Below are 25,636 nucleotides of genomic sequence, written 5' to 3'. Positions count from 1 at the left end.
CCTTGCCGATCGGATGGATCAGATTACATTTTAAGGATGTCTTGCACATAACAAGGATATTACACACATCCAATGGCGGAGCCAGCCCGGATGATTCACCCGGGCTGCGGGCTATGTCGACATGGACACCCGGGCTGATTTCTACTATTGTCCAAATTTTTTTTCGTTTTTCTATAGTAAACCTAAGGTTTTTTTTTTTCTCCTACCTTGGACCCCGGGCTATAGCCCGGGTATTCCATCACTTGGCTCCGCCCGTGCACACATCTTAAGAATATCATGATATTTTAAAATATAATCTGATCCATCCAATCTATAAAAAAAAAATATGGGGATAAAAAAATTTCAAGACAAAAAATCCGAACTTCACAAATAACATTGTTACTCTGTTGAACATTGAGCAGGCCTAATTAATTTGTCTGATCTTTCTTTTCTTTCTAGAACATGACCCTCCACTCTGGTCAAGAGGGAAGAGGCTTAGGTTAGGCCTTCAGGGTTGTTAGCCTAGGAAACTTGGGACAAAAGCAAGGACGTATTCAGACGATCATTAAATTCCGGCCATCTATTTATTTATTTATTACTGTTTGTTGTCATTTAAATTATTTTTACTAGGGCGATAAACGAACCGAGCCGAGTCAAGCTTTGGGGTGTTCAAGCTTGTTTGATAAGATAACCGAGTCGAACTGAGCCGAACTTAAAATGAACCAAACTTTTAAAATGAGTGTTCAAGCTTGACTTGATTTATTTTTTATGAGCTTGAGCTTGTTTGAAACTTGACTTGAGCTTGGTTCATTTAGATGTTATCAAACTCTCAATTCAAGCTTGACTTGAGCTTGGTTCGAGCTTGGCTTGAGGTTGGCTTGAGTTTGGTTCGTTTAGATGTTATCAAGTTCTCTATTCAAGCTTGTTTGATTGTTTGAAACTTTTAATTATTTGATTGGTTATTAAGATTGATAATTTAAATTTATTTATTTATTTATTTTATTATTTATTTAGCATATTGAAAAGAATTTTATTAATAAACATTATTCACGAACATTGTTCACGAATATTATTTACGAACATTGTTCACGAACGTTAACGAGCTGAACACATATGTGTTCAAGCTTGTTTGTTTAGATTAACGAGCTGTTTAAGTTTATTTGTTTAATTAATCTTATGTATATTTAACGAACATAAATAAACTTTTATCAAACCGAACATCAAACTTATTCATGAACGCTTAATTTATTTACAATCCTAATTTTCACTCATAATTTTTCCGCTGACAAAGGTACATTGATTTTTGGTGCAGGAGCGTTGATTAGGTCGCTTTGTTTTTTAGCCGCCAAAGTTCTTTAAGCAAAAGTCTTTGCATTACGAACGAAACGGCTTCTAGCCTACAGGTTGCCTTTAATGCTTGCCGTGGTCAATATAGTCAGATTTTCTTAATATTTAAAATGCATATTTAGATTTTTTATATTTATCGAAATGCATATATAATTTTGTAATATTCCATTTTTTTTCATTAATAGTTGATTAGCCATATCTCATCCACACGGTTACATTTTTTATACTGATCCTGTTATCATATAATGTCTAATAAGCTCGTAATAAAATACTTTAAAGTCATATCAATTTCAAAAAAACTCATAACTCTCTACTTATGTTATAAAATTCATGTACGAAGATATGATTATACCTGGCATAGTTGATAATTACGTATGTGATTATTTAAATAAGTTCTTGGATTGATTCTTAATGGGTACAAAATTTTTATGTTCATTGAATGTCTGACCTCCTTCATATTTGTACTAAGATCCTTATAATTTATCTATCTATGTTATGATGTAAAAAATATAATAAATTTAATTTAATGTATTTTTTAAAAAAATATAAGATTGTTGTTGAATTCTGATCTAAACTCATGATGATCTTAAAAATTACATGCCCTTAGATTTGAATTTCACAATCTAAATTAAAAGTTATGGAGTTCTAGAATCTTTACCATCTCAAAATAATTTGAACAAGCTAATTTTATTAAAAAGTCCAGGTTTATCATATTTAATTACGCATCAACACCATTAAACACCATTAACTAAGGAGTCCTTTGATTATTATCATACCTATCTTTTAAAATTTTAGATAGTATTATACTATCAATTAATTTTGATCAAAACTCACTAATAAATTTAGAAATTTCATAATCACTTCAAATTAAGTTATACTCCTTAAAGCCTTATGAGTATAATCATATACTTAGACTTAGATTCTACCATCTAAATTAAGAACTATACATTTTTAAAATCTTCACAATCTCAACACATGTTGGCACAAACTATTTACACACGGATGCGGTGATGAAGAGGGCCCTATCAGTGGATTAAAAAAGTAACGGACATGGAGGTTAAAGTCAGAGCAGTCAAAGGCCTAGACCCATGAATTGCAAACCAATTAAGCTGAGCGACGACATCGTCTGTTTAGCCAAGCGTGACCACCCAGTTGGCCCAAATCGTGTCCGAACGACCGCTCTGACAAAGTCCGCGATTAAGGCTAATAGCCAAGCAGCAACTCCCTCAGACCACTACCCCCGAGCAAGAGGTATGTCCGGTTAGACAAAGGGCAGCCCTCCGACAACAATACGACTGAACGAAAAGCAGGGCAATAGCTTTGTTCATTACGTCTAGGCTAGGACTACTTGGCCGAGCAGCAGCTGGTCGACCGCGTATGGGCCCACTAGCTATCTTGTCATATCCTTTTGGGAGTTTTGTGTCGTTGACAGCAGAATATGTCCAACAGGCAAATCATACTTTAGAAACTTCTAGACTGTCACATCATAGAGTTGTATGGTTGCTTAAGGAATTGTATCAAGGATACTTTTTGACTTGTCTTTTCCTAAGATACCTATGAAAACGTGCCTACACTTTGAGATGCGTATATGAACACTATAGTGGCACTATAAAAAAAAGTTCATATCTACAGGCGGAGGTATGTGCAACTTTGTTTTCTGCACACTTTTGCTATAGTTCTCCAATTTTCTATTCACCGAAAATTGACTTGAGCTTCAAAGGGTTATCATCGATAACCCCTTCCTAGATTGGCACTAACGCCTCCTGTGTTGCAGGTCTACGAGGAGTCCTTGCCTCATCAACTTTTCAGCCACATCCCCAGCTTGCAATTATCTCCGTTTTTTAATAGGATCATATTTGACGTCGTATGTGGGAATCTCCTCCTGATCTAAATGTGAGATGGATAACGCCAGGAAACTCTTTGCCATCATCATGGTCTCGGAGGATTTCGACAAACATATTATATTTTTCTCTCAATCCACGAGAATTCGGGAGTCGAGAGATTGACTCGGAGCCTCAACTAGTCGACAGGTTAGGTTTTCTATTATACTTTTCCCTGACTCCACTTTTATTCGAGAATCGAGGGACCAATGCGAATCCTCTGCCTATCGGTAATGCTCCTTGATCAAGTATGCTGCAAGCTCTGCTCCCTTTTTACGGTCATAGGATCAACTATAACTTCCTGATAAGAGAGTAAGAACTTAGTTACTTAATCAGAGACTAGGGGTATAACTCCCTGACTAGATACTAGGGGATCAACTCCTCGATTAGACTTGCACCCTCCACCCAGGGGGCTTTGCTTCCTCCTATTGCTACGGGCTCTGATCCCTCGTATTGCTATGAGCTTCGCTTCCTTTGATGGTCGGGGCTCAATTTATCTCTCTGACTTCACATGCATTCGGGAGTGGAGAGACCAAGTCAGATCACAGTCGAGCAGTGACTATAAATCCATGAGCTAGAGAATATCATAGTGGAGTGATGACTATAAACCCTTGAGCCAGAGAACATTACAATCGAGCGGCGACTATAAACCCTTGAGCCAGAGAACATTACAATCGAGCGGCGACTATAAACCCTTGAGCCAGAGAATATTACAATCGAGTGGCGACTATAAACCCTTAACCTAGAGAATATCACAATCGAGCGATGACTCTGAACCCTTGAGCCAGAAAATATTATAGTCGAGCTGTAACTATAACCCTTGAGCCAGAGAACATTATAGTCAAGCGACGACTATAAATCTTGAGCTAGAGAATATCATAGTCGAGCTGTGACTATAAGCCCCTAAGTCAAAGAATATCACAGTCGAGCGGAGACTATAAACCCTTGAGCCAGAGAACATCACAGCTGAACGGCGGCTATAAACCCTTGAGTCAAAGAACGTCGAAGACGAATGACGGCTATAAACTCTTGAGTTAAAGAACATCAAAGCCGAATGGCAACTATAAACCCTTGAGTTAAAGAACGTCGAAGTCGAATGACGACTATAAATCCTTGAGTCAAAGAATATCGAAGCCGAACAGCGGCTATAAACACTAGAGCAATAGACATCACAGCCGAGCGGCAGCTCTGAGCCCAAGCACAGCAGGTTGGGAAGAAAGAATGATAGACCACACTAAATGTCTAGTCAGTCGGATTTGCAGACTCCTTCGATTAGACTTAAGGAAAAGATTTGCGATACGTTGATGAAGGGAGCCCCATCAGTAGGTCAAAGTAGAAGAAAAGTAGCAGACATAGAGGTCACAGTCAAAGCAGTCAAAGGCCCAGACCCATGAAGCAAACCAATTAAGCTGAGTGGCGGCATCATCTGTCCGGCCGGGCATGACCACCCGATCGATCCAAATGGTGTCCGAACGGCTGCTCTGGGAAAGCCGACGATTAAGGCTAATTCATAGCCAAGCAGCAACTCCTCCCGGACCACTACTCCCGAGCAGGAGGAATGTCTTGGTCGGACAAAGGGCAACCCTCCGACAATAATACGACCTAACGGAAAGCAGGGCAATAGCTCTGTTCATTATGTCTAGGCCGGGACTAGTTGCCCGAGCAGTGGTTGGTCGACCGCGTATGGGCCCACTAGCTATCTTATCATATCCTTTTGGGAGTTTGTACCCCTGACAACAGAGCATGTCCGACAGACAAATCATACTTTAGAAGATTCCAGACTGTTATATTAGGGAGTTGCATGAGTGCTTAAAGAATTATGTCAGAGACATTTTTTGACTTGTCTTTTCCTAGGAGGCCTAGGAAAATGTATCTACGCTTTGATATGCATATACGAATACTATAGTGACACTATAAAAGAAAGTTCTCATCTATAGACGGAGATATATATAACTTCATTTTCTACACACTTTTGCTACAATTCTCCATTTTTCTACTCACTAAAAACTGACTTGAGTATCGGAGAGCCATCGTTGGGATTCCCTTCCCGGCCTGCCAGTAACACCTCCTATGTTGCAGGTCTACGCGGAGTTCTCACCTTGTTAACTTTCTAGTCACATCCCGAACTTGCCATCATCTCCGTTTTCGAATAGGATCGCACACCAATACCATCAAAGGTTCCTATGATTCTCTTGATCATAGCAAGATTTTAAAGTCTTAAACATTATAGAATAATTTGTAAGTTTTGATAAAAACTAACTCATAGCCCTATGAACCTCAGAATCATTTTAATTCATGATCATGGCACTATTTGTAGCTTCCGAGTATAAATATGTCTTTAGATTTAGTTATTTAGATTTCATAATCTAAATTGAGATATGTAAATTTTTTAGATCTATATAACTTTGAGATAATTTATCATAAACTCATTAAAGTGTCTAAATATGTCCTACTTACTTTCTAATATTATGTCAAGATTTTAAAATTCTAGACACTATAGCACCGTTAACGAGAATTTTGATTAAAACTCATTGATAATCTTAAATACCTCAAAAATATTTCAAACACAATTCATTACACTTCTTACATCATCCTGAATATAATCATACCCTCCTACATATGTTTCATAACCTAAATAGAGAGATGACTCCATAGGTCATCGGAGTTGGTATGTGGTGGGATGCTTGCCACATGAGGTCGCGGGGTCGAAACTCGGGATAGTCGGGGCGTAAATCCCCGGTCCCTGTGCAACTCACCCCACCTGCCACATGCTCGTTCAGGATGCTATGATTTACCTTCCTCGTGATAACCTTGGGTCGGGTGCGATGGGGACGCTGGGGGCGAGTGATTTCGCCTTTTGCCACATAACCTAGATAGAGACGTTTTGCCATAAGTTCATTAAAAAATTTAGTACATAATGGACAAAAGTTTAGCAGTAAATTAAGGACAATAGACCGACCGCTAATAAAAGAGAGGAATGATAGAAAATAATCATGTGCTTTTAGTAAATATGAAAATTGAATGTATTTTTTTTCTAGCAAAATTTCCACGAGAAAGAACAGTTGGAACACCTGCTGCTGCTGAATTCATGTCTGTGACTAGGTTTCGTCAAAATCTTCTAGCTGTACTTTGAAATCATCATATGCTTGTGCTGTGGCATTTATCTACACCCACCTCTGCTTAATTATATTTATTCCTCATTTAAGCATCGATCAAAGCCATAATTTTCTCTTAATTAATTTGTTCCATGGCAGAGATTTTCAACCTTTAACATCATCTTGTTCCTTTCCCTCAAACAATTAATCATTTGTGGTGTAAACTCACTGGATCTTCTTTCCACACGAATTGTTTTGAGTTTCCACGTGAAGATGAGTGGATCAGACTCGAATGACGACTTTTTTTTACTTTCTACGTTGAATTCTTTATAGCCAATTTTGACTAGTTTAATCGTTCTTATAGTACATGCATGTATTGTTTAGGAAGAAATCTGGCCCATTTTTCATTCTGCTGTTCTTGCTGTTCTTCATTCCTATTTGTGACCTTAATTAGTTTAATTTAGTTCCTTGGAAATCAGATTTATTCAGAAAGTAAACATATAATCATATTATTTCTAACATATTTTTAAGACAAAAAAAATATATACATATTATTTCAGACAACATATTACTGGCCCGTTATGTAGAGACTCCAGTTGTTCTGTCCCTTCTTCACACTATTGCTTCTACCGCCACCGCCGCCGCCGCTGCCGATGAATTCCGCCGCCCTCCGCCGTCGGCATGACGGGCACATGTTCAGCGCCGGCATCTGCATGTGGATCGGCGATTCATGAGTGGCGTTTCTGCTCCTCAGCTCCTCTATCTCCTCCCTCAGCTTCTGATTCTCCTCGCGGAGCTTCTCGCACCACTTCTTCAAAGATTGGCATTCCCCCTCTGTTTGCTTCAACTTGGTCCTGCATGCACGCACGCGTGTTGCGTCCAGTGAATTGCAAATTAAGGACTACTTAATTACTGTGAATAGAGATTAATTACCTTGCTCGTCTGTTCTGGAACCAGACTTCCACTTGTCTCGGTTGAATGTTTAGCCGACTTGCTAAATCTTGCTTTTGTTTCTGTCAAAATACCAATTGTCTATGATCTATAATCCATACATATTGCATGCAATTAGCAACAAATTATGTACTGACCGAGTTGAGGATGTTGTGCTCAGTGAAGCTGTCTTCGAGTAATGCTACTTGTTCTTTCCTGAGCCTCAGCTTCTTCATCCTGCTCGCCTTCTTGGCTTCTTCTTCTTCTTCAGTGTCCTCCGATCTCGACGCACTTTGCGGCCGCTTCCTGGCTCGACCGTCTGCCTCTTCGCCCTCTTGGCTGCTCGGGAAGAAGGCGAGACAATCGGAGGGCTTCTCTTCTCCTCTGCCTATTGAGAGTGCGAGATTGGTATCGCATTCGACTGCTAATTGCATGATGATTGAAGGGGGAGATAGAGGAGCTTAATTAATCTCCTTGCGGTCTGATATAGAGATCTAGTAAATTAGAGAAAGCAAGGCCTTGGAATGTTTCATTGGGGTATTTGAGAAGGTGAGTTAATTACTCGGTCAGCTGTGGAATAAAAGGTCAACTAACCTCATTAAAGTCTCCATGGCAGTTTCCTAATGCCCCATCATCCTTTCAAATGGGTGGTATGTATCATGATAGCATTCCCATCTCAACATTTTCTTAGAAATTAACTCTACTCTCCAAGATTAGCTGAGCTCAAGTTCTAGACACTTAAATTATATATAATAAAAAAAGTGTCCCTAGGTCAATATAAAGAAGATGAATCATAGATGACTATTAACCATTAGTTCAGACATGCCAAGCTTCAATCTCAGACCAAATTTTTTTTTCTAAATGAACCTGTTTCAGTACTTCAATGCTTGAGATTTAATGATGTTAAATTTCTACAGACTTCATTATTTTTTAACGCAAACTTTGACTATGAATGTGGAATGACGATTTAGGGGATCGAGTTGGGGGGAATAATAAACATTGTGATGGAAAATTTAGGATGGAATTGATGACGATTGACCAAATTAGTCAGCTCGGGCATTGACTGTCCGAGGAAGGATAAGGATGGATCCTTTTTTTTTTTTAAATAAATAAATCAAACTTGGCAAGTTTCTTTGAAAAGAAGGTGGTCCCAATGTTCAACTTTCCAAGAACATTCAAAGAGCAGTGATTGCTAGGACTCGATTAACAAGTTGATTACTCAAGTAGCAAATATAGGGTTTTGTGGGTTTTTAGAGTTAAATCAAATTTTATTTTAAAAATTTAGATGTTTTTATGTATATTAATATCATGTTTGTATGATAATGATGGAATATTGAGATAAAAGTGAAGAATTATAGGGAAAATAGCCCAAAAAAGTCGTTTTGAATCGGATTTTCGGGTTATATGGGTCGGGTTCGGGTTGATCGGGTTGGTCGGGTTCGGGTTCGGGTTGAGGTGTTTTGGGTTGAACTCGGGTTCGGGTCGGGTTCGGGTTGGGTTAAAAAAAAAAAAAAAAACTCAACCCGACCCAACCCGACCCGACCCACCCGAATTGACACCCCTAGTGGTCCCAATGTTCAACTTTCCAAGAACATTCAAAGAGCAGTGATTGCTAGGACTCGATTAACAAGTTGATTACTCAAGTAGCAAGTTCTAAGTATGTACTAAATTTTACGTCTCAATAGCATTTTTGTATAGCAAATTTACTAAACAGCTTTTAGATATATGGTCTTCTAGTCTAGGATTATTAGTATTTATAACAATAGCACATCCAATTCAGACACACAAGAAGTTTTTACAAAAAATGTGCAAAATTCAGTTTATTTCTTCGAAATTAGGTATGAAGCATTCTATAAATTTATTGTGATTACAAGATCATCGAGCATACACTTGAGGAGTCGACATTGTTGGCATATAAACTTGAAGATTTCGTAGTGATATCGAGCCATAAATTCTGGGAGTCCTACAACATCCACGTAATGATTGTAGGAATGGAATGCACAACCTCATCTAAGATCTTCTGTTGTGTCAATACCTAAAAGAGTCTGAAGCTTCCCACTTTCATATGCTTCCACAGTATCTTAAAAGCATTAAGAACAACAATTCGTATGTGAATAAGAAGACAATTCCTATGTTAAAGATTGAAACAAAGCTAGAGGAGCATGTTTTACCATCAGAGCCACCTAAATGCTTTCCATGGATGAAGACTTGAGGCACTGTACGCCTACCGACGAACTCGGACAAGGCATCTTGAATCTCAGGACCATCATCTGTTAATATATACAATGGTAAGTGGAAAATTGAATACAACTATGGGTTGCTCAAACTTGTCAATCTTTAGATACACAAATTAAGTGCGAAATGAAAGTGTAGCGAACTCATCATGGTGTTGGAAAGTATATGAGACTTGAAGTACTGTAAAGAGAGAAAAAAAATTGATACTTATTCTTCACATAACATAAACCAAGTGCCAAAAGAAAGAGCCTAGCAAACTTATTGTTGTGCTGGAGAGTATATGAGACTTGAAGTATTGTGAAGAATTTTTTTTTGACATATGTTTATTCAATAAAAATAACCAACAAATCTTGCTTTGGGTGATTCTTGAGATTTAAATTAAATGAGTTCAAAATGTAAAAGGAGCTATTGTATTTTGAAGATTCTTTAATTTCCATCATTTGCTTATGCTTTTTATCTAGACAATTCCATGGCGATTTGAGACATAAATGTGTGGATTCCTTTAGTGTATTTTAGTGCACAATATTTGAATCCACATCTCATTCCCCTTAAATATAACTGTAGGAACCTTCCTACCTCACAGATACCTAATTCATCAAATAGCCATAACAGAGTAAATGTTAGTCAAAAGCTAACATTAAGAAATGAAAGTTCAACGAGCGAACCTCTTTGATCTAACTCCACAACATAAGGTTCCTTTTCCAGTTCCTTAAAAACACCTTTTGCTCTTCGGCAATACCTGTCAGCCAACATATTAACAGTTGAGCATGTCAGCGGTGAACTGAGTCCAAGTTATGGTTGTTTAAACTACTGTGATCCTAGAATTACACAAGAAAACTATATTGCAGCACTGCACTTACAAAGCATGTTAAAAATTAAAACCATATTTTCTGGGTCGAAAAGTTTGATGAGGATTATAACTAACCCCAATTGCAAGACCTGGATCATAAATCACCTTCCAAGACAATTAACATATAGAAGCTCAGAGGAATAGGAAACTGAGCAAGAAATAGCAATATTCAAGGTAAATTACAGTTCAACTGACAAGCTAAACCTGTGTAAAAAAAAATCAAATAGTCAAATACCAAACAACCACGGCATACAATAGATAATCGTCATCAAACAATTACTGCTAAAAGAGTAAGGAAGGAAGAAGAATTGCTAAACTGCGGCCAGACAGCTTATATTTAACGATTGGCTTAAGAATAGTTGCTAAGCTTGGAAGTTAGTAATCTTTCTCTTATTCATCTACAAATGTCAACCAACTTCGGGAACTTGGGTTATTAAGCTATTACAGTATATATATTTAACTAACAAGCAAAGTTTGATGGTGATTTTCAATATAGAGGCATATGGAAATCTAGATCTTATTTGAACAAGGAATAACATAAGATCAAGTACAGCAGGTACAGTCTTGAAAAGAATCGAACAGCCCTAACTCATGAGCATCTGCAGTTAACTCCCCCTGTTGGAAAATTTAACAACAAAACAAATGAACAAAGAGTGTCCAGATCTGTATATTTATGTAGAACTTCCTAACCTATCATCGACAAAAGCCTAATAACCATCAAGAATGTCTGCTAATTTGTCAAACAATATATTAAGGCAATATTTTTATTTTTATTTTTACTACCAAAACCAATTAATTTGTGACATCTATAAAAGATTCATGGGGATGACGACTAAGCCCAATCACAAGCCCTAGATCATGAATAAACGTTCTAGTAAATCAGCATGCAGAAAGCTCGAACGATCAGGGAATTGAGTAAAAAATTGCAATATTCATGAGCAAAATAACAGTCATTGTGTGCAAAAGGTCAAACAAATGCAACCACAAATAGGGTAAACCTATTAGCTTCATCAAACAAATTAGGGTTTAAAGTGGGAGGCAAGTTTACGGGCAGTAGGACTTGGAGAAGATGACGATTTCGTGTTTCTTGACCGTCTTCTCGACAAAAGACAACTTTTTGGCGTCGGAAGCGTCCGACGGGACAAGGAAAACCACCACCGCAAGCACCGCCACCGCCATCACTCCGATCCGCCGGACGATCGCTGCCATAGTCCCCGTCGCTAAGTTACGCCTCGCCAAAGTCCCGATCCAGATGCAAATTGGCTATCAAAATGTACACTTTTATCGTCTGGGACAAGAACGGAAAAAATTTAATAAACGTAACGCATCAATAATTAATCGTTAAAAATGTTTTTTAAAAGCTAAATTATGTTTCATTTTGATTTTTTCCCTTTTCAAAAAACACCCATTCTCGTGTATATTTACCTAGCTATCCTCCACTATAATATTTATATTACTAACTCCCATTTATATTTTCTATTTAAATCAATTGTAATCAATGGGCAAAAAAAAAAAAAAAAAAAAAAAAAAAAGAGGACGCTAACGCTCGCCCCCAGCGCCCCCACCGTACCTTGCTCAAGGCCATCACGAGGGAGGTTAATCATGGTAACCGGAGAAGCTAGTGCGCAGTGGGAAGTAGGACACGGGGACCAGGGATTTACGCCCTGACTACCCCGCGATTCGAACTCACGATCTCATTGGGCAATCTGCTACGCACTAACCACTCCGAATAACCCCGTGGGGCTAAATCAATTGTAATCAAGAACTGACCGCACATGGTAGTAATTACAAATCTATAGCTATAATAGTAGTTACAAATCTATAGCCATATAATTGTGCATCCATAATAACACTAAATATTTTTTCCAAATATTTATGATTTCTACGTCCACGTATTAATCAAATATCCCACTCCTTTGATATACCATATCTCACAATCAATTATCCCTTCAACTAAATATTTTACTCTCAAATATTTCAAATTATATAATAAAATATCTCAATAAAGTAATCATTGCCCCTTGTGGGGCCCACTTGCATGCATGTCACCTAAAATAAAATCACCGAGCATAAAGTTATGTTCGTTGATTTCTATTCACCTCTCAAATATCCCCTACAATAGGGGATATTTGATAGGGGGGTATTGTAAGGAACTAGGACGCTAAACACGCGAAAGCGCAGCAGAAAACATCTAGTTCCTCCAGAAGATCCATGCGAAAAGGAAAGAAAATAACTTATACTAAGTTGCATGATAGTGGTTATACCTTTGATGCGTACTCAAGAACTCCAGACAGCTTCGATCTCAACACGATCACACGTTCGCGCCTCTACGATATCCACACGAACAAGCTTTGCCTTCGTTTGTCTCACAAACTCACAAGATAAAGATGGAAACCACCTAAGTTTGTGTTAGCAACCACAAGAAGGGGTTTCGGCCAAGAGAAGGAAGAAGGAAGAAGAAGACTAAAGTTTTTTTCACATAATGAAAATATCATCCAAAATGATATATATATCCATCTCATGAATACCAAAGAGTTTTACCCTTTCATCTTCCAATCCAATGGCTCAAAATTGACCATTCAATCCAATAGTTCAATTTTGACCATTTAACTTCCTTGGTGAACTCAAGTTCACCGAATGAGTCTAACTCATTACTTTTCATGCAATTTCGAATTCAATGAATCATCATTCCAATCATTCGAATTGATTCAATGAATCTAGTTTGAATTGGACTTAATCCAATAATTAGATTCAATTGAGTCTTACTCAATAAATCCAATTCATATTAGACTTAATCCAATGAACTCATCTCCATATCTACTTGTTCTTTGTGTATGACTCAATAGGTTCTCGTAACGTTGACAATGTACTCAAATCAACATTTAGATACATAAGCAATGAGTGACATCTAGCAAAGCATCATTGCTACCCAAGTGACGAGAAAGTCGAGATCCGACCTAAACTGTCTGTGACTATTATCTTGTATGACTTGGTCCCTCTATTCTTGATATCTAGATTGATCAATGAGGCATAGATCGTGTCATCCTTTTATCAACCTTTGTGTTTCTTGATCTCTAAGTAGACACACTCAGTCAAATAAGTTCAATATCTCATATTGACTAATTTGCGCATGACCATGCTTTCTTGTGTTCTACTAATCAAGGAGCCCACAGATATCGCTTCCGTCATATGGAAGGGATAGATTCCATCTGCATCACTCATATCCCTCCGCATAATTCATTGCATACCCAGTGATCAACTTTATTGTCCACCTTGTTATAAGTGACGTTTGCCGATACCAAAGTACACAACTCCTTATATAGGGAACCATAAGGATTTCAGGTCTAAGGACTATTTATACCAATAGTCACATGAGAATGTTTATGACACTCATATAACGATCCATGAAACATTCTCATGGCGGGTCATTCAGCATATATTCTATAATATATATCCATGTGTCAACCTGATATCTCATATCCATGACTTGCGAGATTAAGTCATCTATTGACTTACATGCTAGTCTCAACGCATTAATATTGTCCTTGTATATTAATGTTTGACTAGGAATAGTTAAAAGTAATGTTCCATGTATATCTACAATGTCTCACTATCAATTCAACCAATTGATATGTTGTAGATAAGAACTTACTACCCAAGGACATTATTATACTTATTCAATCGGCACTGAACTGAAATAAATATAATAATCAGCTTTGCCTTTTTATTAATAATGAAATATGATACAAAATAAGCACTTTACAATTATCTTATAATTGGTACTAGGGCTAATACTAATAGATATTTGGAGAAATATCTCCTCTAAATATCCCCCATTGGAGATGCCCTTATAGTTGTACAAATCTATAACTACTATATAATTTAAGCAGCTATATACAACTATGATTTTGTAACTGTTACCATATAAATATTTAGATAAACTTTGAGAGGTCATCACTTTCAGAGCAGATTCTCTGGTCCCCTTTTCCCTGGTCCCCTTTTCTCCGATCCCCTCTTGGTCTCTTCCATAATTTACACATCGGATTGTGACAGGAATCCGACTAAAATTGACTATGATCTCCCCTGAGTTCACCTTCCCATCTAGGTTATAGTTTGGATCGAGGCAAGCGACCGGAGGTCGCTAGCAGTGAACGGACTGTATGGCACCAAGAAGGGGAGTGGCTCGCCCACCGCTGGCGGCCTCCTGCCACCTGCCTTAACCCAAACTACAATCTGGGTGGGAAGGTAAACCCATGGAGGGATCGCAACCAATTACGATCGGATTTCAGCTGCGATCTGACCACAATTGTAGAGGGGATCAAGAGGGGACCAGAGGATCTGCTCTTCATCACTTTTGACTCAAATTAAACACGAGACACAATATATCAAATCGAAGCTTGTTCAAAACTCTACATTTGTTAAGGGGTTACTCATAATATCCTAATCTTAAATCTAAAAAATATCGTTTAATCTAATAAGAGACTCCGAAGAATTTTAATCCTCTTTATTAAGATTATTTTTCATATTATAGTAACTACCAAGCTATAACTATTACAATTGTTATAGTAGTAACAAAATTATAACTACTATAACTACAATAATTATAACAGTTTTGAAACTATAAATATTACAACATATATATATATATATATATATATATATATATATATATATATATATATAATAGTTACTATTTCTTAAATGCTATGCCCTTTTGATAAACAAAAATTAAAATGGTGACCATTTAGGGGACAAAAAAAAAGAAGTGCAAACTTGATTTTTGCCTATTTTTACAAAGATATTCTAAATCTCTCTCGCCCCTACCTATGCTACTACAAGCCCACAAAGTTGCTTGAGGATTTGGACTGATACAACAATGCTTTCCCTCAAGGAAGGCTTCTCAACTCTCCTCGGGATGTTTTGGCCTAACTTGAAAAAGCTTATATATTTCCCCCAATTTCAAAAATATGATGCTTGTGTTTTATATATGTTTTGTAAGGTTAGTTAAACTTCCTAAATTCATATACATAGAGATCATTTGAATTTTTAGATTAATAATTTGAATAATTCGAATCGACTTATTTTATTGAAACTGCATCGCGTTGTAGACACAACAATCGAAGGGTATTCAAGCAACTCAGTTGATCAATAGATAAGGAATACATAAACTTATTTACTAGCCAGTGGAATAATAAGAAAAAAAAGGAATGAATTCAAGTTCCTAGTTGTTTGTCTTAACTTTCCCTGGGCAGTGTGCTCCGATTGTAGTTACAGTAGCTCAGAACTCTTCATGGATTTAAATCCACACTACTTGAAAAACTTACCAAGTGTACAATTAAGTCGCATCTCTCTGAAAAGTTAAAATACTTAAATTTCATGAGCTATATTTTACTTGCACAATTAATACTTAGAAATCAAGTTGGTCCTTTGCTTCAGTGGCTAAGAACCAGCTAGCACATCATTCATTAGCCTCACAATCACAGAGAGAGTATTATCCAAGGGTTTTAACTTTTAACTGAAGAAATTAGAGATTGTTCAAAAGCCATCGGTAGGATTTAGGACATAGTAACTCCATTACACCTAATGATGGCATGTTAGTTTTTATGCTCAAAACTCTGGTTAAAAACAACCCAACTGATAATATATTGGAGAAAAAAAATGTGGACAATAAAAACAACCCAACTGAACGGTTTGACGTTTTCTTCCAGTGCAATGAAATTTAATCAACTCTGGATAACATATTGATTTTGTCAAACACCTGGAGATGCACATAAATAGATTGACATCAACTAATAAAAGGAGAACATAGTTTTTATCTGTTGACATTGTGTCTACCGCAATGAGAAAGCATTAAAGAAGCATACACAAGAATGTTGAGTACAGGCTCACATCAAACTAACAACTCAGTTTATATTTCTTATCCACATCCCAGATCATTATATATTCGTTTTAACCACAAGATAGCCTCTAAATTAGGCCCCAAGTGAACCGTGAGCCATCTTTTGTTTCTAAGCCTGGAAAAAGTAGGAGGGAAGTGAAGCAGTTTAAGACGAAAGAAAAGAAACATTATTGTCTTATTTCCACTCCATTTCATCCATCTTATTTTATTGGTGTAATCATAAAGAAACGATCCTTAAACTGAAAAAAAAGAAGAAGAGAACTTTGGATGAAATTAAATTCCTTCCTAGTCCTCTTTAATTTCTTCCAAGTAAATAAGAGAAATCAATAACTCATTTCTCTTTTCTTGTCCCAAACAACACAAGCATTCTAGTCCAAACAGTGTAGAGATGAATCATAATTGAGAGGATAACAAAGAATTTAACTGCTTAAATCACATTTAAAAGGGACAACATGAAGAGAAACCATAGCAAGACACATACAGCATGATCTGTCAAGAAAATAAGCAGGATTGCAAACTAAATCAAGACAATTTTCACTTGTCAAAGAATAACTATAACATTTGATAGTATCTATCAGAAACTTCCTTTGGACAATTTAACTAGTGCTTAAAAGGCTTGATTTGATTCAATGCTAACATGTGATTGACGATCAAACAGACTTAAAGTATTTAACATGCTAAAGAGTATTTTATTTGACAATGTGGAACCACAGCATTTAGACATTATATCTGACCAGGATGTGCATACCAAGTTGACCAATTATAAAATGGAACCATAAGAGAAGATAAAGACTTAGTACAGCTTCGAGTAAGTAATTTATACAGGGAAGAAGCCATACAGAGCCGAATCCCTCACGATTGAAAGATTCAGAACCACCTTCAGACCGTAGGAATGTTGTCGAAGGTGAAGCCTTTATAACCCTTGTACGCGTAATAAGCTATCCTCGTGTAGTAGAACCCTGGCAGAAACAGCACCGACCCCAGTATCGCAAAGAAAACCCCTAATCCGCCCATCCATCCAAATCCAACCCACAGAAATCAGAATTCAGCTAAAGCAGAAGGCGAAAACAAATTGGCAGTGCGAAAATGAAATTCACCGTGGGCGCGATCGCCGCCGATGCGGTCGGCGGCCATGATTGAGCCGACGACGATGCCGACGAAGCCGAAGACGAGGAGAGAGACGGCGAAGGCGATCTCCTTGACAGGGGGGCGGTTGCGGTTGGCACGGCCGGAGTCGCCCATGAAGATGTCCTCGTCGGAGATGGAGAAGGCGTGATCGACGTACGCCATGAGCGCCGAACTTGTTCCTCGAGTCGAATCGATCCGTCTCTTTTCTCCGCGAGGCGTGAGAACTTGGGTGAAGAAGGCGGGCCTTAACGCGTGTTTTAATAAATCAGCGACGTACCCGGATTCTGCACCCAAAATTGAAATCCCAAGAACCGGTCGGAGCAAGGGTCCGACCCGGTCAAGCATTTGGATTTGACCTGATCTGATCACTTCAAGGGGATTAATTCATTCACTTACCAAGGAACCCATTTACCTGTTTTTTTTTTTATTGAAATGCATCTCAATATAAAAAAATATTTTTCATCTATAACTCAAAATCAATTACCGGTGTCAAAAGAAATAAGTCGAACCAAAAAAAAGAGTGAGACAGATTAGGGTTGAATTAGGATTGAAGATTTTTGAATTATGTTAAAATCGGATTAGATTCGAATTAGATTTAGGTTGATCCAATTAATCTGAATTTATAATTTAGAATATTTATTTTGAAAATTAAGATACTTTAAAATCTTAGTATAAAGAAAAGCTAAATCATATGTGTTTAAATAAAAAGTAATTAGTAGGATAATGATGAAATATTAAGATAAATATATATATATATATATATATATATATATATATATATATATATATATATATATATATATATATATATATATATAAATCTTTAAAAATTCCAGAAAACAAAAAGGTGCTCCGAAGTTCACATGCCTTAGAATTGGCTCAAGAGACAATATAGCTTCAATCTTCACTTGATCAGGAGCTCCGTCATAATAGTTTCCTTGTGCAGGATATCGCCCTAGGCTGATCGGTCCCCAGACCGATGAACCAACTCTATGTGAGAGTTGGCTTCGAAGCCTGATCGGTCTGTGGACCGATTAGGCTATAGGTGGATCGGTCCACAGACCGATCCCCTTATCTTTTTCTACCTCTTGATCGTTTCCTGATCGGTCTGGTGACTGATCGGTCTGCCTCCTGAGCGTTGATTTTTTTATGTTTTCTCGTTGACGTGGCAAGTATCGTAGTAAAACCGCACATAAGACACCGCAGCATAAGATTTCTCTCTCTCTCTCTCTCTCTATATATATATATATATATATATATATATATATAATAGTAAAAAAAATCTTTTGTTATTTGTGTTGGTTGATTTATCTTTTAGAATTTTCAGATTGTTAATTTAGACTCAGATCAAATTCGGATTTAGAATTTTTATAATATCCTTACTATGAATCGATCCGATCCGAATTCACCCAATTGATACCTCTAAAATCTACCTCAAATCATTATCAATTACAAAATGAAAAACAAAAATCCAAACAGTGCGAGAATTCATGTGCATGAATCCAACGACTTCGACAAAAAGCATGCCAGCTTTTCCTTCACTTGTCCATTGCATGAGGAACACTGTAATATAGTAGTTTACGATAGCAGCCAAACATGGGAATACTAGGAACATGATTCTATAATCACTGATAATATATATATATATATATATGATTTCACTGTAATATATTTTAGGATTCTACATCTTCTTCTGCCATTAAACTTCTCTTAAACGCTATTAGTGTAAGAGTGATGAACAATATTTTACATTATGATTTTATTTTGTTTAAATTACGAATGATAATATAATTTACATTGATGGCATCTACCTTTTGGGGTACTTTGGATCTGTGCAATAATAAGTGTCCCATCATCTTTTACTCCATCTCCTGCGGAATTCTTCTGTATTTGCAGTAACTATTTTTAGCTCAGAGCCAGGACATGCATGCAATAAATTTGATGGTCACACTTCACAAACATTAATTAATTTGATCCAAAAGAACAAAAAGGAAAAAAAGAGAAATGTTACAATAATTGGACAGGGTGGGTCATCATCGCATTATGATATGAATAGCCAGGTGTCTCATGCATCCATCCACTGATAGGGATCACTGCATGAGTAAGTTAAGTTCTCATAACAGTAAATTACTATCCCAATCACTCACAGCCATGGCAATACTGCAGGATCTGGCTATTTTACTGTAACTCAACGCTTAATGTGAAGGAGCATTAATGGAAAATTGAATGAGATTCACTGCAACGGATAAGAGAGAAAGAATTCAGAATTTTGAAAGGTTGATCTAGATATCACTCGATTTTTTGAATCATAAACTTATATATAGTTAAATTCACCTTCAATTATAAACACTGAGCAAGGAATCAGATTTTCAAGATAAGAAAGCTCTTAGTTAGTTGATAATGAACCACATTAACAAGGCAGAAGCTTAAGAACATATCTAACACAGAATGATTAACGAAAAAGAAAAGATAATCTCTTGTGAACGGGGACTGATTTTATTAAGGAGTTTAAAATAAAAAAAGAATGTGCATGCGAATTGAATTACTTGATCGAGCTTCTCTTAGCTTTCTTGGCCCTGATGGGTATGAAGACCATGGCGAGATCGTCCGGCACCGGGAAGTAGTTATCAGCTTTGTGCAGTACGGATTTGCGTCTTCTTTTCGCAGGCTGCAGACGGCAGGGCAGTTTCTTCGGCGCCGGTGGGCATACTGGATCAGCGCCGCCGGTCTCCCCTGACTTGGGCGTGAGACAGCAGTGCTCTACGACTGCTAGAGCTTCACGACTAGAAGTTTTGTTGGTGGACTCCAATGGCTCTTCTCCGTCGTCGTCGTTGCCGACTGCAGAAGTAGTCCGAGTCGAAGGCAAGTCTCCGACGGATTCCATCATATGCACACAAGTACTAGATTTGACTTATAATGAGAAGAAGGAGATCGAGCGAAGGAACGGATTGGAGAGGAACAAAAGAGGTAATTGATTGATACGATACATGGAGCCCAAATTTGCCCCTTGAATGTTGCGTTCGTGGGCGCACTCTTGTCCCGTCGAGTCATGGAGAGAAATCTTACACCGTGATTTTTACTGCATTTTTCTAAACATTTCCTATTACCCATTCTGCCTTCACATCTTCACCATGATCCCAGAAATTTAATCACAGTTCGAACAGATAATTTAATGACTGTAAAATGTTTCATCAGGGGGTAAGGGCAGAACTGACTACATCTCACATTTTCTAAAAAACAATCGTTTTTACAACAACAGTAAGGGAAAGAGCTTCGTTCTTACAACAATGGAAATGGAGTGCTTTGAATAGACATTGTTCTATGGAAAGAGCCTTCCGAACAAGAAACCAATAATTTAGATATGGAATCTTAAGAACACGCGGTTTGACATTTATATAGCTTAGGTAGTGAGCAAATTGGTATTCCATCAATATATTGCACTCAAATACTTGGAAATGGAGTAAGTTTAACTTGGTTCTCTGGTTTTATGATGTATAACAACAACAACTAAAGCTCTCACCGCAAATGAATAATGTTAGGTAATAGTTAGCTTTCTTCGTCATCCTCCGATTGGGCATTGGTCCTCTCCTGGGTCTTCTTTCTTGAATGTAGAGGCGTACCTGTTTTTCACAGAAGGTGTAATTAATTAAGTAAGACAAAAAGCAGGTCACGTGGTAAATAGAGATTTTTGCTATATTGACCATTTATTTAAGGTAGTCAAACAATCTAAAGATCTTTTTGCATCTGGAAAAAACTTTGAAAGCATAGATGGATTTTAATTGCCTCAACGAAGGGGCAAAATCAGTAACTGGTAAAGAACCATTCCCAGGAATGGTAAATCACTTCTTCCTCCGTAGTTTATTTACATTTTATCTAAAAAAATTAATCACTCTAAACAAATTGTTTCAAGTGCTAAATTTGTGAAACAATGGAGCATGTATTGTTAGCCTGGCTTCATATTTTGTCTGATTCATCTTCCATATTTAACTCACAAGGATAGAATGAGAAAAGAAAGCTTTCAGTGCTCCAAACAAGATAGAGAAACATACATAATATGATTGAAATAATGTCAACTGAAAAAAATGGTAATATATGTTTCATTGTACATAATTCAAATAAAAGTATAATGGAGTATATATAAAATTAAAGATCTGATATCAACAGTCCAAAACAAACAAAAACTCCTTCGGTGGTGGTTAGTGGTTAGAAAAAAAAAATCCTTCAGTAATACTAATTATTGGACAGTATAAGATATAGCAAAGGAAAGTTTATCATTAACACAAACAGGAAGAGATGACTTAAAGGCCTCGCAGTTTGGTAACCTAATATGCATATGATGCCATGATGGTAGCTAAACAAGTAATCCTACCTAGAAGAATATTTGCTGAGATTCATGCTTCTTAAGAATATAAACTAAATTATTCTCTTCATTAGCACATTAGTCAATAGTAACAAGATAATAGTATTAAGATACTTATTCTGCCAAACTAAATGAACATAATAGAGAAGAAATGACAAAAAGAAACACAAAAGTTCTACAAAAATTCTGAGATCAATAGAAAATAAACATAGAAAGTGCAAAAACAAGATTTGTCAAAATCTCATATCGCGTAATTGGTATATTTATTAGTTGCCTAAGTACATATCCATACCATCTTAAATGTGTCTCTCAGAATTTTTCCTCTATAGGTGCAATCCTGACTTTCTCTTGAATATTTTGATTTCTTATCATGTCCCTTCTCTTAAATATTAATAATGAAAATTATTAACTTATTTAAACTAATCTAAAATTTATATGTGCAATTAAATCACAATAATAAAATAAAACAAAAAGGAGATCAAATGTATGGATAAACATATCAACTCTTAGAAAAATATGGCCAATGTGAAAAATTAATAAGATAAAATTACATGAATAAGTGAGAATAAGAATAACAAATTTGCTAGAAGTCCCAAAGTATTTTACCCATTTAATACTTGGCAATCATGCTAACACATTGTGCACATTAATTAATAGGGTAGTAAAAACTCACGGGCAATTAAACAAATGAGAATAACACATGGATTTCTTCATGCGGACATCAATTTTGAAGCTGCAATGCACGTTGGCAGCAAAGTAGGAAGCCAAGTTATAATGGTTTTAATATATATTATAGATTTAGTAAGTTATTACTGTGTAATTGTATTAAAATTTCATATACTTAAGATATCAACTTGTCAACCTATTGACACCACCCACATAATATTAAGTTTACATTGTTAACTTATTAACCCTTAATATATTCACCCTATTGACCCAACTCCTTTCCTCCAGCACAAATGACAACACAAAACACACAGGAAACCGTAAACTCGAGCGCATTTAACCTTCTTGTCAGCAGCAGCAGTCATACCTTCTTCATCCACTTCTGAAGCTAAAGTTTCATGTCGTTTGGAAAAACTGGTAGTCTGTCAGTGAGCCAAAGCTTCTCATAGGCAGTTGAAACTGTAGCAAGGCCTCCATCCCAACCAGTGGATAAGACAAGGTCAGTATTGTCTCGTACCACAATTGACTAGCAGTATCAATGATCTCTTCGTGCCAATCCATGCCAATTTCAATTAGTACACAAGATTTCAAACAATGGACACTATATCTAGTATGTTGGGACTCCAAGTCTTTATATCTGATAAGTTGCACACATGCTCATTTATACTTTGTATTATCATTTACAACCTTATCTTGTCTAAACGTTATTTAAGATTTATTATTCTTGTAAATTAACCGTTTCTTCAATTTTGACAATTATATTCGTTTATTTAGTTTCTTTTGCTAAAAGATGCATCCTGTCATTATAATACGCATCATTGAAATTTATTTCCCTCTAGTGTATTTTGAAGAGAGGCCATCTTGTTAATCAGGTTTTAAAAGTGTATGTAGGTGGTATACAATTGACCCATTGTACACTGCATGCGGTATACAATTGACACCATCCTATTCATACTTCCGCATAAAAGTAATATAGACACACACACACGCACACGCACACGCACACGCACACGCGCGCACACACACGAAATATAATAATCAATATTAATCAACAATATAAAATAGATGATATACACAAGTAGAATTCATATAATTGCCATCTAAAGTGTTTATCATTAAAGTGTTTATCACTGATAAAAACAAATGTTTAAGTTAACATTTACAAGTTACAAGCTGCCAATAGGGTAATTTAGGATTTCAAAACAATTCGGCTCCATCTAAATTGGTTCAAATGAATCAAATAAGACATTCTTAACAGCACATGCTAACCATATATGTTAAATGCAGTCATAGGCGGCTGTTATGCAGTCCCCATCTAAGGCGGTTGGATTTGCAGCCCTATCACGAACTTTTAAATTGATTTGATCATTGTATAAGTAATAAGATGGGATTTTAAAAAAAAAAAATCACCCAGCAACTCCTGGTCCCGAATCAATTGAAATTTCAATTGCTGGAATTACTCCAAGAAAAACGAACTGGATTCCAAAGAATGCAAACTTGAACTTTACAAAAAGAGGCCAGCAAATGGAACAAGAGCTAGTTCGAAACACGAGCCAGAAAATGACTTGCTTCGTTACCTTCATAAAAGTAGGCGGCGGATGGCGAGCCACGAGCAGCGATGGAGGGCATCATCTTCTCATCGGCGATCGGATTACTGCGGGGCGGCACCCAGTAAGAGGAGCCAGGGACGAAGGGCAGCCAATCGGGAGCAGATCTACGGACTATAACGGCACGGATGGCATCCTCGAGGCGGCGCATGCCCAGAACCTCCACCTCCGACGCGGAGCCCTCCCCGTCGATCTCCAGTTCGAACAGCTGCACCTTCTCATGACGACTGGAGAAGCGGCGGAGGCCGAGGACGACCGAGACACAAGATCGGTTAACAACAAGGCCGGAGGACGACGCCAGAGCTCCCGCTAGGGCTCCGGCGGAGAGGAATCGAGCCATCGAGAAGGAGCGACGCGGATTAAAACAGATCGGGGGAAAGATATAAGAAAATGAATTTCAATATATCGAAAGGGTATAAAAACTTACGATTAAATGAGAAAATAAATTTTAAAAAAAATAAAAGAGAGAGAGAAATTGATAGAAAATATTACTTTATTATAAAACATTATTAAATTATATTAAAAATGTATGATCAAATTGCGCTGTGATCAACGTTTTGTCCCGACGGGTCAAAAAAAAGCGGAACCTTGACAAAAAGGAAATTCTCAAAAAAAGGGCTTCTTTTGGGAGGAACGGCACGAACATTTCTCTGTAAAAATCGCAGTGCCCTCATGAACGAAGAGGAGGAGGATCGATCTTCTTCGCCGTTTTACCTCCTCTCCTAAAACTCCTTTCGAGCTCATCGAGTACTATGGCTTTACCTCGACACCCCTCGCTACAGAAAGCTTCCGCTCTGCAAGACAATGAAATCAGCAATGAATCAATGCGACCTAATTATAGCCAGCCCCATTCAGGGATGGATGGCAACTTAGGTTAAGGGGATTAGTAAATGCTATCTGAAAACAAAATGGAAAGAGGGAACGATCTTATGGAAAGGAACAATCTTATAAACTTTTTTTTTTTTCTCTTTCTGCAATTTCTGATTATATTGATGGAATTAAAAGTTCTCCTGATTTCGTAGTTACCTGTACATGTAGATGTCCTTGCCGCGGAGTTCGCCCTTGCACCGGAAGCATTGGCTGAGGAAATCGGCGGAATGCGGCGGAGTCCTCTGCGGCGGCGGCGAAAGCTCGAAGGGCACGAGCTTGTCGCGGACTTCGGCGGCGTCCCCGTAGTAGACCCGCTTCCTCACGGGTTGGCCTTCCCGGTACGCGATCACGCACGTGTACGTCTCCGATTGCTCGTCCACGATCTCCCCCGCCGTCGGCAGGCGCCGCTTCTCCCCGGCCACGGGCAGGGGACCCGTCCGGTTCCAGGAGTCGTCGATCATGGAGGCGATGATGCCGAGTCCGACGTCGGAAGCCATGAACTTGTGGTTAGCGCCGGCGGGGGCAGAGGAGGAGGAGGAGGAAGAACCGGCGCCTCCGCCAAAACCGAAGGTAAAGAGGATCTTCGCGATGGAGCTCCTCCTTTTCTGGTCGCCGGAGGGTGCCATGGAGCGAGCCTTCACTTCCTCGCCGTCGAGACTTGCTCAACCTGAAGAGCAAATGGGCGATTTATACAGTGGGAAACGAAACTTTGCAAGTTTTTAAAAGGAAAACTAATTATTCCTAATTTTTATAATAATATTAATTATTATTAAAATAAGGTTTTGGTAGA

At 37.5% G+C, this 25,636-nt stretch overlaps 6 protein-coding genes across 9 annotated transcripts; all 6 read right to left on the bottom strand.

The window, feature by feature from the left end:
* Positions 1-6,809: 6,809 nt before the first annotated feature.
* On the bottom strand, positions 6,810-7,829 carry LOC122003462 (homeobox-leucine zipper protein HAT9-like). The gene is made up of 3 exons (XM_042558569.1): positions 7,390-7,829; positions 7,235-7,314; positions 6,810-7,155 (listed from the first exon to the last, which is right to left on the bottom strand). The coding sequence occupies exons 1-3, from the start codon at positions 7,663-7,665 to the stop codon at positions 6,870-6,872; spliced, it is 642 nt and encodes a 213-aa protein (XP_042414503.1). The 5' UTR covers positions 7,666-7,829; the 3' UTR covers positions 6,810-6,869.
* Positions 7,830-9,023: 1,194 nt separating this feature from the next.
* Positions 9,024-11,691, bottom strand: LOC122004940 (glutaredoxin-C8-like). The gene is made up of 4 exons (XM_042559811.1): positions 11,365-11,691; positions 10,132-10,205; positions 9,403-9,501; positions 9,024-9,311 (listed from the first exon to the last, which is right to left on the bottom strand). Exons 1-4 carry the CDS (start codon positions 11,523-11,525, stop codon positions 9,238-9,240), a joined length of 408 nt encoding a protein of 135 aa, XP_042415745.1. The 5' UTR covers positions 11,526-11,691; the 3' UTR covers positions 9,024-9,237.
* Positions 11,692-16,075: 4,384 nt separating this feature from the next.
* Positions 16,076-17,582, bottom strand: LOC122004938 (transmembrane protein 230-like). 3 transcript variants are annotated; one of them, XM_042559809.1, is made up of 3 exons: positions 17,313-17,582; positions 17,055-17,216; positions 16,076-16,330 (listed from the first exon to the last, which is right to left on the bottom strand). In XM_042559809.1, the coding sequence occupies exons 1-2, from the start codon at positions 17,503-17,505 to the stop codon at positions 17,095-17,097; spliced, it is 315 nt and encodes a 104-aa protein (XP_042415743.1). In that variant the 5' UTR covers positions 17,506-17,582; the 3' UTR covers positions 16,076-16,330; positions 17,055-17,094. The 3 variants fall into 3 exon arrangements, with proteins under 3 accessions (XP_042415743.1, XP_042415744.1, XP_042415742.1); XM_042559810.1 differs by having other exon boundaries at positions 16,081-16,330; positions 17,093-17,216; XM_042559808.1 differs by lacking the exon at positions 16,076-16,330 and having other exon boundaries at positions 16,817-17,216.
* A 1,316-nt stretch (positions 17,583-18,898) lies between these two features.
* LOC122003461 lies at positions 18,899-20,379 on the bottom strand. 2 transcript variants are annotated; one of them, XM_042558568.1, is made up of 2 exons: positions 19,890-20,379; positions 18,899-19,227 (listed from the first exon to the last, which is right to left on the bottom strand). In XM_042558568.1, the coding sequence occupies exons 1-2, from the start codon at positions 20,228-20,230 to the stop codon at positions 19,203-19,205; spliced, it is 366 nt and encodes a 121-aa protein (XP_042414502.1). In that variant the 5' UTR covers positions 20,231-20,379; the 3' UTR covers positions 18,899-19,202. The 2 variants fall into 2 exon arrangements, with proteins under 2 accessions (XP_042414502.1, XP_042414501.1); XM_042558567.1 differs by lacking the exon at positions 18,899-19,227 and adding an exon at positions 19,238-19,579.
* Positions 20,380-20,710: 331 nt separating this feature from the next.
* LOC122004937 lies at positions 20,711-24,371 on the bottom strand. The gene is made up of 2 exons (XM_042559807.1): positions 23,947-24,371; positions 20,711-20,963 (listed from the first exon to the last, which is right to left on the bottom strand). The coding sequence occupies exons 1-2, from the start codon at positions 24,314-24,316 to the stop codon at positions 20,890-20,892; spliced, it is 444 nt and encodes a 147-aa protein (XP_042415741.1). The 5' UTR covers positions 24,317-24,371; the 3' UTR covers positions 20,711-20,889.
* Positions 24,372-24,491: 120 nt separating this feature from the next.
* LOC122004936 (FCS-Like Zinc finger 13-like) lies at positions 24,492-25,533 on the bottom strand. The gene is made up of 2 exons (XM_042559806.1): positions 25,003-25,533; positions 24,492-24,770 (listed from the first exon to the last, which is right to left on the bottom strand). Exons 1-2 carry the CDS (start codon positions 25,470-25,472, stop codon positions 24,647-24,649), a joined length of 594 nt encoding a protein of 197 aa, XP_042415740.1. The 5' UTR covers positions 25,473-25,533; the 3' UTR covers positions 24,492-24,646.
* Between the last annotated feature and the right edge of the window lie 103 nt (positions 25,534-25,636).

This window comes from Zingiber officinale, chromosome 7B (genome assembly GCF_018446385.1).
Source record: "Zingiber officinale cultivar Zhangliang chromosome 7B, Zo_v1.1, whole genome shotgun sequence".
Lineage (NCBI taxonomy): Eukaryota > Viridiplantae > Streptophyta > Magnoliopsida > Zingiberales > Zingiberaceae > Zingiber > Zingiber officinale.
The sequence above is the reverse complement of the archived record's forward strand: the minus strand, read 5'-3'. Positions and strand labels throughout refer to the sequence as shown.